Source organism: Prionailurus bengalensis, chromosome E2 (genome assembly GCF_016509475.1).
Source record: "Prionailurus bengalensis isolate Pbe53 chromosome E2, Fcat_Pben_1.1_paternal_pri, whole genome shotgun sequence".
Classification (NCBI taxonomy): domain Eukaryota; kingdom Metazoa; phylum Chordata; class Mammalia; order Carnivora; family Felidae; genus Prionailurus; species Prionailurus bengalensis.
This window is the reverse complement of record NC_057352.1, coordinates 57436812-57449981: the sequence shown is the minus strand read 5'-3', so window position 1 is coordinate 57449981 and position 13170 is coordinate 57436812. Positions and strand designations below refer to the sequence as shown.

The 13170-nt window shown below is 45.9% G+C and overlaps 1 protein-coding gene across 1 annotated transcript in view; it reads right to left on the bottom strand.

Annotated features, from left to right (window-relative positions):
- Positions 1–8895: 8895 nt before the first annotated feature.
- Positions 8896–13170, bottom strand: part of CDH13 (cadherin 13) — a 1034159-nt gene continuing 1029884 nt past the window's right edge. The window contains exon 14 of the mRNA XM_043599762.1: positions 8896–10000. Within this exon, the coding sequence (XP_043455697.1) occupies positions 9993–10000 (8 nt within the window). The 3' untranslated portion in view covers positions 8896–9992. The remainder of the gene's footprint in view (positions 10001–13170) is intronic.

The window sequence follows — 13170 nt, the reverse complement described above, 5'->3', positions numbered from 1 at the left end:
GCTTTACACACAAATTTCCCTGATTTATAGTCGTGGCTGATACACTTACTCTGTGAGGTTGATATACTGAACATAACTGAATACTGTTCCATTAGCAAAACTATTGAATTATGTGTAAGGCACAAGTAGTTAACCTTTAAAAATGCAGCTTTGAACAATCCTCGTTTAAACCTTGATTAAAAAAAAAAATCTGTGTAGATGAATTGCGTAACTGAAGTCATTCCCTTTCCCCCTTCTCAGGACGGTTTGGTTTTACGTGAGTCAATGTGGCACTTTCCTGCTGGGTCCCTGGTTCCAGCCGGGCTGGCCCCGCGCCCCTCCTTCCCCCGGGCCTTGCATCGGGGGAGGTGTCCCTGCACGAGGGTGGTCACCGGGCAGTGAGACGCTGCGTGTGCCCTGTAAGCAGAGACGGAGCGGTCCCCGCAGGCCCCTGGAGAACCTGCCACTCACCTTCTCCCTGACTGCACCTGCTTCGGCGCCATAGGCCCAACGCTGGTCTGAGCTGCTGTTCGCCTGCTCTGCTTTTCTCCCCGGCTGTCCGGCTGTCCGGTTGTCCCATGCGGCTGCGCGGGAGCACCCCCTGCCCCAGGGCCGGCTGTGCCGCTGCGTCCACCGGGGGCCTGGGCGCGCCAGCCCCCAGCCTTGCGTGGACGCTCCAAAGCTCCCCGGTCTCTCCCAGCCCAGGGTTTCCTTCCTTCAACCTCAGAGGATAACCTTGTATTCTGTTTTACAGGGACAATAGAGACTACCATCACCTGTGTCCTACCGTCACATAAGTACCCGCCCGGGCATCATTCCAGCCCTGTCTGCCTCCAGAACAGGTGTCGGCCTCCCGTGGGGGCTGGGCCCTGGACCCCTCAACCCGCTCCGGGAACTCGCCTCCTCCACCTGCCCCGCCCCTGCCCGTGGACGCCTTCCTCCCAGCATATAAAAGTGGGGGGTGGGGGTGGGGGCGGGGAAGGAAAACAAAACCACTCCAGCAAGGTGCCCCTGTGCCATTCTGTGCCACCACTCAAGAGCCAGGGTTCTAGAAAGAGGAGGACACGTCGCCTTCAGTTACTGGATCTGAGACGCTCCCTTCTATTCACGCAGTTTTGCTTGTTTCCTTTCTATCAAAATGTATGGAGGTGATTCTGGATGGTTGGAGGGCGTGGTCTGCACGAGTGAGACTCACCTGGGAGGCAGTTGTTCAGTCCTTCCTCATTTCACTTTGCTGGCGAAAGGTGCAGGATCCCTGTGGGGTGTAACTGAGTCTGAGTCCCGGCTAAAGCTAGGTCATCTCTCCTTTTCACACAGGGGAGTATCCTGCCCAGACCTTCAGTGCACATAATGTCTAGCTAACAGGTAATTATCTTCTTGGTTTTCATTGCATTTATTTTATTATTATAAAAGAGAGAGAGAGAGAGAGAGAGGCAGAGAGAGAGAGAGAGAGGCAGAGAGAGAGGGAGACAGAGAATCCCAAGCAGGTTTGGAGCTGGATCCCATGAACCATGAGATCATGACCTCAGCCGAAATCAAGAGTCTGACCCTCACCCGACTGAACCACCCAGGCACCCTATTTTATTATTTTTTAAAACCACTTTATTGAGGTATGAGTGCCATGTAAAAAGCTGTACTTTTTAATGCATTCAACTCGATGAATATGGGGATAACAATACGCCCACGAAACCATCACCGTTGAGATCATAAAGATACCCATCACCTCCCAAAGTTTCCTCTTGCCTCCTTTATTATTCATGATTTTTATTTGTGTGGTAAGAACACTAAACACTTAGGTTGGCACGTTTTTAAAAAAAATTAAAAAAAATTTTTTTTTCAACGTTTATTTATTTTTGGGACAGAGAGAGACAGAGCATGAACGGGGGAGGGGCAGAGAGAGAGGGAGACACAGAATCGGAAACAGGCTCCAGGCTCTGAGCCATCAGCCCAGAGCCTGATGTGGGGCTCGAACTCACGGACCGCGAGATCGTGACCTGGCTGAAGTCGGACGCTTAACCGACTGCGCCACCCAGGCACCCCTTTAAAAAATTTTTTTAATGTTTATTTATTTTTGAGAGAGAGAGAGCGCAATCAGAGGAAGGGCAGAGAGAGAGGGAGACACAGAATCCGAAGCAGGCTTCAGGCTCTGAGCTGTCATGTCAGTACAGAGCCTGATGTGGGGCTTGAACTCATGAACCATGAGATCATGACCTGAGCTGAAGTCAGACGCTTAACTGACTGAGCCACCCAGGCGCCCCTTGGCACGTTTTTTATACATTTTTTTTAAAACCGTTTATTTACTATTGAGAGACAGAGAGACACAGAGCAGGAGCATGGGAGGGGCAGAGAGAGAAGGAGACACAGGATCCGAAGCAGCCTCCAGGCTCCAAGCTGTCAGCACAGAGCCTGATGCGGGGCTCGACCCCATGAACCGTGAGATGATGACCTGAAACGAAGTCGGATGCTCAACAGACTGAGCCACCCAGGTGCCCCTGACCTTGGCTATTTGTCAACACTGTGGCAATGAACATGGGAGCCCAGTGATCTCTCCAAGATCCTGGTTTCAGTTTCTTTGGGTAAGTACCCAGAAGTGGGGTTGCTGGATAACATATGAGTTCCATTTTTAATTTTTGGAGAGCCCTCCCTCTGTCTGTGAGCAGCACTGTTGATGGAGACTGTGGGCCAGGCAGTTGGACCGGTGGCCAGTTGTTAAGATCTGTTGGTGCTGTAAACTTCCCACCTCCCCCACCCCCTTTTCTCTGCTGCCAGCTGTCCCCAGACCCTTCAGCTGTGCTGATCCCCTCGGTGTTCTTGGCAGGATGACACTTGAGTGTCAGTGTCCCGCAAAGCTGGGAAGCAACGTTTTGGGGGCAGAGAAGAAATGTGGATTTGGAGGTCTCAGCCCTGAGCTGGGCTGCCTTGGGGGAGGGGTAAAGTGACACTCTTATCTCTTCAATGCATCTCTCCTCTGTTTTTTTTTTTTTTTTTGCACCACTGAAATGCTGGAACATTCCAGGCATATTTCTGGGCTCCCCCAAACATGTTCTCATCTGTGAATGGAGGTTAAAATTGGTGTTTCTATGGCGGGGTTGGGTGCGGGTGGATGGGGAGACATATAAGGACTGGTATCTCTCGTTCTGCCATTTTGCTATTGACTTTCATTGTTACTTTAGTGCATCCCAAGGGATACTGGCTTTCCATTCATGGTAAGAATATACAATTTTCTTGGAAAATACATGAATTTAAGCAAAAATTATCAATTTAAAATTATACAGTTTAAAACTGTAGTTGCCCTTGGTAGGACGGGTGCATTGGGATGGCGGGATTTGCAGAGGTCGTAGAGGGACATCGTTCAATCGTGAAGATGTTCTTACAGGATTAAAGTTCAGCAGCTGCTGGCCTCAGAGAAGACAGGGGAGCAAAGGGGAAAGAGGTGGTGCTTGCTGTGAAATTGCACATCATTCCATCCTTTGGGAAGGGGAAGCAGGAGGACATACTTGCTGAACCACCCTACCAATGTGACAATTGTAACATTGGAACATCGAACCCATTTTCCTTGGGGACATATCTCCAGAAGGACAGTGGGGAATTTCTGCAGGTTCCAAATACCCCTTTTGTACAGGACAAGCATTCGAGGTACCAGTAACCCTCCTGAGGGAAGACGCGGCCCGGCTGGCCCAGGGAAGGGGCAGGGCAGGGTTTTCAGGATCTTGCTTGCTGAGGAGCAAAGGTGGGGCCCTATTTTGGAGAGGGGCGTCTAGTTCTGCCAAGTTTAATTTAGAAACGCCTTCGTCCAGGTACCAGTGCTCCCGGCTTGGATTCCCGTGTGAAAAGCAAGTTTTGCTGGGATCTCTGGAGTGTGCCCTGGGGAGCATCCCTGGATCCTTTGTCTTGTGCACAAAAGCAGGGGAAGGTCTCTTGCGAGGCTGTTTCCACAGAACAGAAAATCGCTTTTATGGAGAACAACGGTACGTATGATCAGGGGCGTCGCGATCCGTCTTGAAGTGTTTTGCTTTGGGTTTGAAGTGTCAGTTTACGTTTCTCATGCTCATTTGTGGCAATTTTCCGAATTAGCGTCTCCATGATTGGCTGCCAAGGAATCGCTTTCCTATTTATTTACCCAAACTAGCAATTTCCCGGAGACAGATGCCCCGGGGAGGAAGGAGACATTTCAGGAAGACTCTGACTTGCAGGTTCGGTTTTCTTCAGCTTCACTCACCCTGTCCTGCCAGACTGTCTCGTCACCATCAATTTCATGTACTGTGTGTGAGGGTACGGCCTCGGTGGTTTCTTCCGGGTGACAGGTGGGTGGTGCTGTCTCAGGGTAGAGTGGAAAAGCACCCGTGCTGTAGTCACGCACGCGGCTCACTAGGCAAGACCCAGCATGAGATAGTTTTAACTCGTGAGCCCCCTCTTATCATTGTACAGTGGAGACAAGGTCTATTCCAACATTCCATGCATTATATGATATACGTAATGTATAATGATGTTCCATATAAATTACACATGTATAATAGGTGTATACTTACCTACATACTTACATATGTAAATACCTACCTACCTACATATGTAAATTATCTGGTCTGTAGGAGGCAGTTATTTACATTTTTTAAAATGTTCATTTATTATTTTTGAGAGAGAGAGAGAGAGAGAGAGAGAGACAGAGTGCGAGTGGGGGAGGGGCAGAGAGAGGGAGACACAGATTCGGAAGCAGGCTCCAGGCTCTGAGCTGTCAGCACAGAGCCCGACGCAGGGCTCGAACCCATGAACCGTGAGATCATGACCTGAGCTGAAGTCGGACACTTAACCGATTGAGCCACCCAGGCACCCCACGTAGGAGGCACTTATTAAATATTACCACCTTTCTTCTCTTTTGTTAAGGACCTCCCTAAAGGAATCCTGCTTGCTTTCTATCATCAATCAATCAATCAATCAATCTGGTTTGTTTCTATCCATTTCTCTCTCAATCTCTCCCTTATCTTTGTTTATCTGTATCTGTCTCTGTCTGCCCATCATCTGTATCCATTTATCTATGTATATACTTATCCCCATACCTACCGATCTATATTCACCCAATCTATTATTCTTTCTATCATCTATCTATCTATCTATCATCTATCTATCACGTATCATCTATCTGTTTTTCTCAAATCAGAGGGATCTGACTGTTATGAACGAGGAAGGGGGAAGAGTTAACTATCAGGAAGGCGGCACTTGGTTTTAGCCTTGGCCTTTCAACATTATAGGCCATCCAGAGCACCATTTAAACAAATATCCCTTTTGCTCTGTCACTGTGTTGAAACTGTACTAAAGACCGTCTAAGACCGAGGACACACTTAAAAATCCCACATAACCTTTATTTAAATATTTCACAAATAAGTTACAAGTTTCCGTGCAACTACATGGTAAATAAAATGCCGATTTACGTCTCTGAGACCCTGAGCGATTCAGCAGCTCGAGCCCAAAGGAACGGCACTACCATAGAATTAAACATTTTAAAGTGATACACTTTTATCCCTTTTGAGTGTTTATGATAAAAATCTGTTTGAAATTTTTGAAAATTTTTATCTTGGGAGGATACATAATATTTACCACCAGAACGGTGTTGATGTGGGTATGACATCACAGACTGTTTTTCATATGGCCTTCATTTCCAACTCTTCAATAATCTAAATCTATGTATATTATAGATAAAGAATGACTTTGCTTTCTAAAGGAAAAGCTTTGAAAAAAGCAGCAGAAAATGGAAATTTTCAGCTTATACTTATAGTGCTTCTAAAAGCCACTTTCTCAAAGGCTTCATAGCTTCATGGTGAAATTTATGGTGGTCTTATTACACCTGCTTCTTTTCACCAAATCCCTACCAACCAGCTGGCGCAAGCCCAACAAAATGGTTCAAAGGCTTATCAAGCTCAGCAGCCCTCCAATGATTAATATGAGGATAGCGATGTAGCACAAGCGATAGGAAGAGACTTTTCTGCTTACTGAGTTTGATGAATATCTAAGTTGTTTCTGCTCATAGGCTTATTCTTCAGTTATGCAATTAAAGTTCTTATCTGAAGTCCTTGTTCACAGGCTCGATCCCACCCTTTTCTTCTGTGTCTACATATTTTGTATATGCTTCGATTTAAACACAGTCAACACTAGAGCATTTTTTTTCCAGTAGTGGGCGAACCCATCAGCAATAGGAGATCTAAGAAGGGCAACACATTTTACATACAAAAGAAGTGTTTGTTGCTGTGGATGAACTATTATGAAAGCATCTTACCACCATTTTATGAGAAGTTCCAACTCTCAACAGGCAGTTAAGAATACGGATGCATCATCTTTGTGAAAGGTGCAGCCAGATCATTGATGATGATGGTGACGGTGGTGGTAATGGCGGTGATTTAATTATTACTCAGTGGTTAAACACAAAAGCTAGGTCATTCTTTCTCAGTGCTCACCTTTATCTTGGTGTGATTCACCTGTCGGTTAGTGCTTCAGAAAACTCGACATGAAGAGGTTAATGTTCATTAAACAACATTAAAACAAAATTAAAACATTAAAAAAACATTAGAAAAAATAGAAGTGCTTGGAGATACTTTAGTTTGTCTGTAGCTGAGCTCAGGGCAAGTTCCTGAACGCCCTACCCTCTTTCTCCCTCGGCTCTCCCTCCCCTCCGTTGGTTTGGGCATGACTGGGTACTTGGGAGGACACAAGTGTACTTTGGGGTACCTGAGATATCTAATTAACCTTGTGGGAGTCCCTCATGTACCTTCACACAAGCCATGGGAGGGAAAGGAGGGAATACTGAAGAAGAGACTATCTTGCGCAGTAGACGTTTCTAAGCTTTAGTATGAACTGAGAATGGTGTTCACAGTTCTTGACCGAAAGCTCTTAGAACTAAGAAGTAGCAGCAGGTCTATTTGCTCGGTCTGGATGGATAGCCCTGCTAACTGAGGCTTGAGACTAGGGTTTTCTGGTCTGAGGGAGACACTTTGTGTGGTTTTACTGCACGGTTGGGAGGGGCGCTGTGGCCGAGTGGGAACCACAGGTGCCCCGGAGCAAAATGGGCTGGCTTCTCATTCTGGAGGCCACTTACCTTGGGCAAGCCAAGAGTCACGGCAGGTACATCCACGTGAAACGATGTGCATTTGGAGGAAGAGGCAGTGTTGAAGGTAACTTTTTTCGAAATTAGAAAATGGTCGCGCGTTTTTGTTGAAACAAATTAGCAGAAATAAGTTATCGTGTGTAAAGTGGGGAGGAAAGATTTTTAATCAAGGTGGTTGATGTGTTAATAAAACAGTGGAGAAAGTGTGACCGTCCACTCAGCAGAAATAAAATCCTTGGTTTTGTGCTCCGCGATCGAGAAAAGCAATTTCTGGCTCATGCTTTTTTGGTTTTTAATAACTCAATAAAATAAAATGCATTGGTAATAATGAGATAATGCTTTGATTTCAATGAACAATATAAATGTGTTCTAGCAAGTTAGAAAACATTCTGCAGTTCAGGAAATGCTACCACTTTGGTTTCAAAGAGTTGGTCTGTTTTTTTTTTTAAGGATTAGAAAGAACTACACTCTAGAAATCCGTCTGTCCAGATGAGAACTCTGGGGACGGGGGGTGTACTTAAGTAGGGGAAAATTAAGGCATATTCTACTTGCTAAGGAAGTATGCACTTGATTCCTCTTTACCGGTGTCCTAAGCCAAGTTAAGCCAAGGGTTTGATTTGCAAAGTGCGGGAGAGGCTTGAGAGAGGAGACTTGTTCGTTTCACTGAATGGGCCACTCGACAGCCGTATTTCTCCCGGGGGATAGTCCAGGTTCATGAAGGAGGGTGAGCTTTCTGATGGTTGGTTAGCTAGCCTCTGGGCCAGGCTGCCGCCCACCTGGCCGTCTGAAGATGCTCCTCGGCTCTTTCCCAGCGTGAGCATTCTCGCCCTGCCTTGCAGGAAGCCGGAAGGGAGGTTCGCCAGGGAGACACGAGCCTGTGTGCTATAAAGCCCGAAGAGGAAATCTCGTAAAGCGTGAGCGTGCAGGCTTGGGTCCCCTGCCCCTGGGCCCACTCCATGCCCCTGGTGGACAACCTATCTGCCATATTTGGGATGTAGCACCTTCTGACTGACCACCGGGCTCGTTCAAGAGAAATACAGCCATGCTCTGGGACTGTAGGCGCATGGTTGTGACTGCGTGTCGTGCAGTCATCAAGGTGAGGATGGTCTCGCTCCCGAGGATAGAGTCGTCTTCACAGCGGACTGCAAGATGCTCAAATCGTTCATAGGATGGACAGGATGAGTGCGTCGCCCAGGCTGTGAGTCCTGTTAGTGTTCTCCACTAACAGGAGGTGTACGGGGAACCCCAAATGACCAGTCAAAAAATGTGAACCCGCACTAAGGCAAGACCTCGTATCGGCAACATCAGACACAACATAGAAATCAGAGAAGAGCTACTGTCCAGCCGTTTTAACCACCAATACCCATTTATTTTAATGGAAAAAAAAAATCTCTGCATTCTATATGCTCCAAAAAGACTTACTATTGAAACAAATACAATATATGGAACTCTATCTGCATAATTTCACTACAATAAAGACAACAAAGGACTCCTACTTCCTATCGAAGGCGAACTGAAAAACACAGGTGCAAACGTAGATTGCGTAAGAAAGCGTGGGTGTGCATGTGTGTGCACGTGTGTGCGTGTGGTTAAAACCTTTAGTAAGCAACTGTATTAAAATATGCTAAGACACTTACCTTACCCTAGTCTGTGGCGCGCTCTAATAAGAAGCCACGGGCTGTCACTAGTTTTGTCTGATAGAAAAATTTGGCGTGAGCTTGGATGGTTCTCTACAGTTTATCAACGAGAAGATCATCTTAGTACGGGTTCTAGCTTTTCTCTTAGTTTTACATGCTCACAGAATAAAAATCAATTACTTCTCATACATAATGAACATCTTTTATTTTCAGGTTTGCAAACAACGGTAGTCGGTTCACACAAAAGGGTACTTTTAAAACTACCTGTGTTTAGTCTATTTTATGCCTGTATATATGAAACAAACAGTGTGTATGTGCATAAAGGTATGTCTATACATGTGGGCATATATGTGTATACACGCGGTTCCTGCTGACTGCCTCCCGTGCACGTAGGACCCCCACCATGGGACGTGCAATTGTACGTACATCGGGGAGAGAGAGATTCTCCGCCATGATCCGCGTCCTCGTAAGAATCCGTGGGAATGGATTCAGGACACGTACAAATGCAGACAGATGCCCACGAAATAATATTTGAGCCCTTTACTTGGCGTTTGATGGTAAAGTTTGCTCCTCTCCGCTTTTTCTGAGGATCACGGCATAGGATGGCAGTGAAAAATTGGTTGCAATCCTTTACTGGAGAGGAAGGACTTCTGTCTGTGCTCTCCCTCTCTGCAGACCCGCCTGGCTGGTCGTGGCAGTGTTCGGACCGAACGGGACCGCGCACGAGCGTCGGCTCTGGGGTCTGTACTAATGCCCAGCTTGATGCTGAGGCCCTGGGCGGGGGGGCAGCTGCATCACTTCCATCCTCTTTTTGTGTGTAACCTCTCAATATCAAAACTAGGCTCCTTCTGTATAGTTTCTCTCTATAAATACTGTGTATATACACATACAGATACTCACACATGTACAAATACTAACCCACAGACGAAGCTGTATGTGTGGAAAGCTGACTAGCAACATGGCAACACATCAGAAAAAGTAGTCATTGTTCCTGCGCCCTGCTCCCAGAAGGTCAAGTTATACGCCATGATCTTTCAACGTTCAGGGAAATTCAGAAGATTCCGCTAATTAAAGGAGAAAGGAAGATTCTGCCAGAATGGTGAAGAACAGACCCAGTGGTATCGCAAAGAAAACAAAAATCTGGAACAATTGAGGCCTAGTTGTGAAGTTCGAGAGCTGTAAACTGCAATCTTCAGATTTGGATGGTTGTTTTTTCTCTTTTTCTTTTTCTTTTCCCCGTTGCTATGGAAACGTGGTAGTCAAGCTTCGGATGTCAGGAGTTCTCACAGACCTGAATGGAAGAGATTCGGAGCGAAGTCAAGGAATATCGCAACTTGATTGAAAACGTTTTAGCTAAATGTGAGATAAATGGCTGATAAGAGGTGATAAACACATTCATAAACACGGCACTGCCTTGGGGAAGAGAAGGGATAGCTCTGGTGGTTTATGTCTTAAAAAGCAGGATCTGCCTGAAAACGCCAATGCCAAGCCCTTCATCTCAGACTGACCAGCGGTGACGATCTCTGCGACGTTGAGCCCTGTCCCTTGCGCCTTAGCCCAGAACCTGGATGTCTTATGGACAAGTTGACGTGGTAACTTAGAGATTGATGATTATCATCCCAGAAATTAATTTTTGGGCACAGAGAAGGGTGAGAGAGCTGTTAGTGGTTCTGCAGACACGGCGTATGACTCCTGTGGCTGTGGTGACAAAAGACCACTTAGTGCTTAGAGCTTAGTGGCTCGAAATACCAAAACTTAGTCTCTTACAGTTCTGGAAGTCGGAAGTCCAAAATGCGTCTTAGAGGGCTAGAGTCAAGGTGTTGGCAAAGCTGTGCTCCTTTTGGGGGCTCCAGCAGAGAAGCCACTTCCTTGCCCTTTCCGGCTTCCAGAAGCCCCCCTGTATTTGGCTCATGACCCCTTCCTCCAGCTTCACGGCCTGGACTGTCTCATCCGAGAGTACTGTTGTCACCAAAACTGTGGTTATTCTCTAAGATGTACACCAGCCTGGGTCTCCCCTCTGCCTGATAATAGCACAAGCTTGGTTCTCTGCTGTTTTTGCTTTATTATTAGTATAATATCTTGGGTTTGTACAGGGGAATGGTACCACTAAAACTCATGATATAATCAAAGAAATAAAAATGTGTAAAGGTCAACCTACGACAGAAGTGTAGTTCCTGCTGGAATGAACCGATGGCTAGAATAGAGTAGATTAATTCCGTAAAGCTTGGGCCCTTTCATTCAAAACACGCCGAGGAGCTGACTGGGGTATAAAACACACCTAATTCTGTACCCCGTTGCTTTCAGAGGTGAATCCTATCATTTATCTGCTTGGAAAATTTAAAACAGCTTCTCTACAACCAGATAAAAGTCTTTGTAATGTGACTCAAATATAAGCAAGATGATACCGAGAAAGTTAAGGCTGTTTTAATAACACTGATTCGGGTGCAGTTTTTGGATGTTACTTCCTACACCCAGGGATATTTACATTGTTTGACGGGTGAGTTTCTTTGCAGTTAGGCATCTCCCCAACTCATTTAATTTCCCATTTTGGCTGGCTTTTTCACTGTCCTTGCCACCATTATCTTAAACTCCAGTTACTCAGGCTGCAGCAAATGGTATTTGCAGATTCACCCACGTTTGAAGAAAGACTCGAAAGGAACAGATTAAATGGCATCCTGAATTTTATTTAAAAATATTTTCCAGGGGTGCCTGGGTGGCTCAGTCGGTTAAGCGTCTGACTTCAGCTCAGGTCACAATCTCGCGGTCCGTGAGTTCGAGCCCCGCATCGGGCTCTGGGCTGATGGCTCAGAGCCTGGAGCCTGCTTCCGATTCTGTGTCTCCCTCTCTCTGACCCTCCCCCGTTCATGCTCTGTCTCTCTCTGTCTCAAAAATAAATAAAACGTTAAAAAAAATAAAAAAAATATTTTCCAGTGTGGTACCATGACTTAAAATAATTTTGGTCATTGAGGACAAAAAACATTTGACTGAATAAAACCCACTAGGAACACCTGGGTGACTCAGTCAGTGAAGCGTCTGACTTCAGCTCAGGTCATGATCTCACAGTTCGTGAGTTCAAGCCCCACATCGGGGTCTGTGCTGACAGCTCAGAGCCTGGAGCCTGCTTCGGATTCTGTCTCCCTCTCTTTCTGCCCCTTCCCCGCTTGCTCTCTGTCTCTCTGTGTCTCAAAAATAAACAAACATTAAATGTTTTTTTTTTAAACCTTACTAAATTAAACAAGTCTCCACTCATGGTTCAAATGAATTTAGAATGTCACAGAAGGGTCCTACCTGTGAGGGCTGTTGACTTGATTACATGAGATAGTCTACACAATTTATGTGAAGCTCTTGGCTTTGTTTGTAGGTGGCACTTAGAAGCCCTAGGAGGTCCACTGTCACTGTCCGTGGAGCCCACCGCTTTGAGGGACCACAGATCCTCTGCAAAGATGACTCAGAACCACCTGGGGGCAGAGGACAGCCTGCTTCATCTGGGTTTGGTGTTTCCCCAGGCCCTGTCTCTGCCCATAACACATGTCACCATAAAAAGGAACAAAATATTGATGCACTCAATGACACGGACTGTACGATTCCATTTATAGAAAATTCCAGAAAAGGCAAGAAAGCACTCAGAGAAGGCAGATCAATGGGGGTCTGGATTCAGAGGAGGGGATCAAGAACAAAAGGCATAAAGAAGCCAACCGGACCTTGGTTGTTAGTGTGGCTACACCAAAACTCATCCAACTGTACCCTTAAAATGGGTGAATTTTATAGAATCCAAGGAACACCTTAACACAAAGCATTAGAATGAAAAGTATTGTCAGTGGCCGTTTTGCTCATCTGGGTCACGTCTTTCAACTTCTTCACTGTGATCGAGATTACAGTTCAATTCCCCCTCCTTGCCAAAGAAGAGACATTTCATTTTGGTACTTGCTAATATGGTTCACCTGAACTGTCTTTTTATGTTCTTGCTATTGCTGATTAATTAAGCCTAAAACAATGTTCAAAAGGCTTTGAGGATGATATGCTTCCCTGGAGTTGCCTGTGGCACACGACACAGAGCCCTGCGAACCGCCCCCCAGACATAGGCTAGTAGAGACGCGAGCTTGCCTCATCGGGAGGGTCCTAGGGGGAGCATTTAAGCATCTCTTCGGTGCCATCAACAGATACCTTCAACAACAAAATTGGCAGTAAAATTAATTTCATTTACATTTTTTACTACTTTCAATGTCATTAGTTTTATTTCCTTCAGTTTTAGCTGTCAAAGACGAAAGTGCAGACCTCTCGGTTCACTTCTCGTTGCGATAAAGCCTTCTGTGGTATCATAACAAGGTGAAATGTTTTCATTACTTTTCTTCCATGAGGAGGCGGTCTAATGGTGGAAGCTGGCCTCACTGCTTACTCACCCGGGGAACTTTCAGAGCACCTTCTCATCTATAAAATCTCTAGGCCAATGAAGGAAACAAA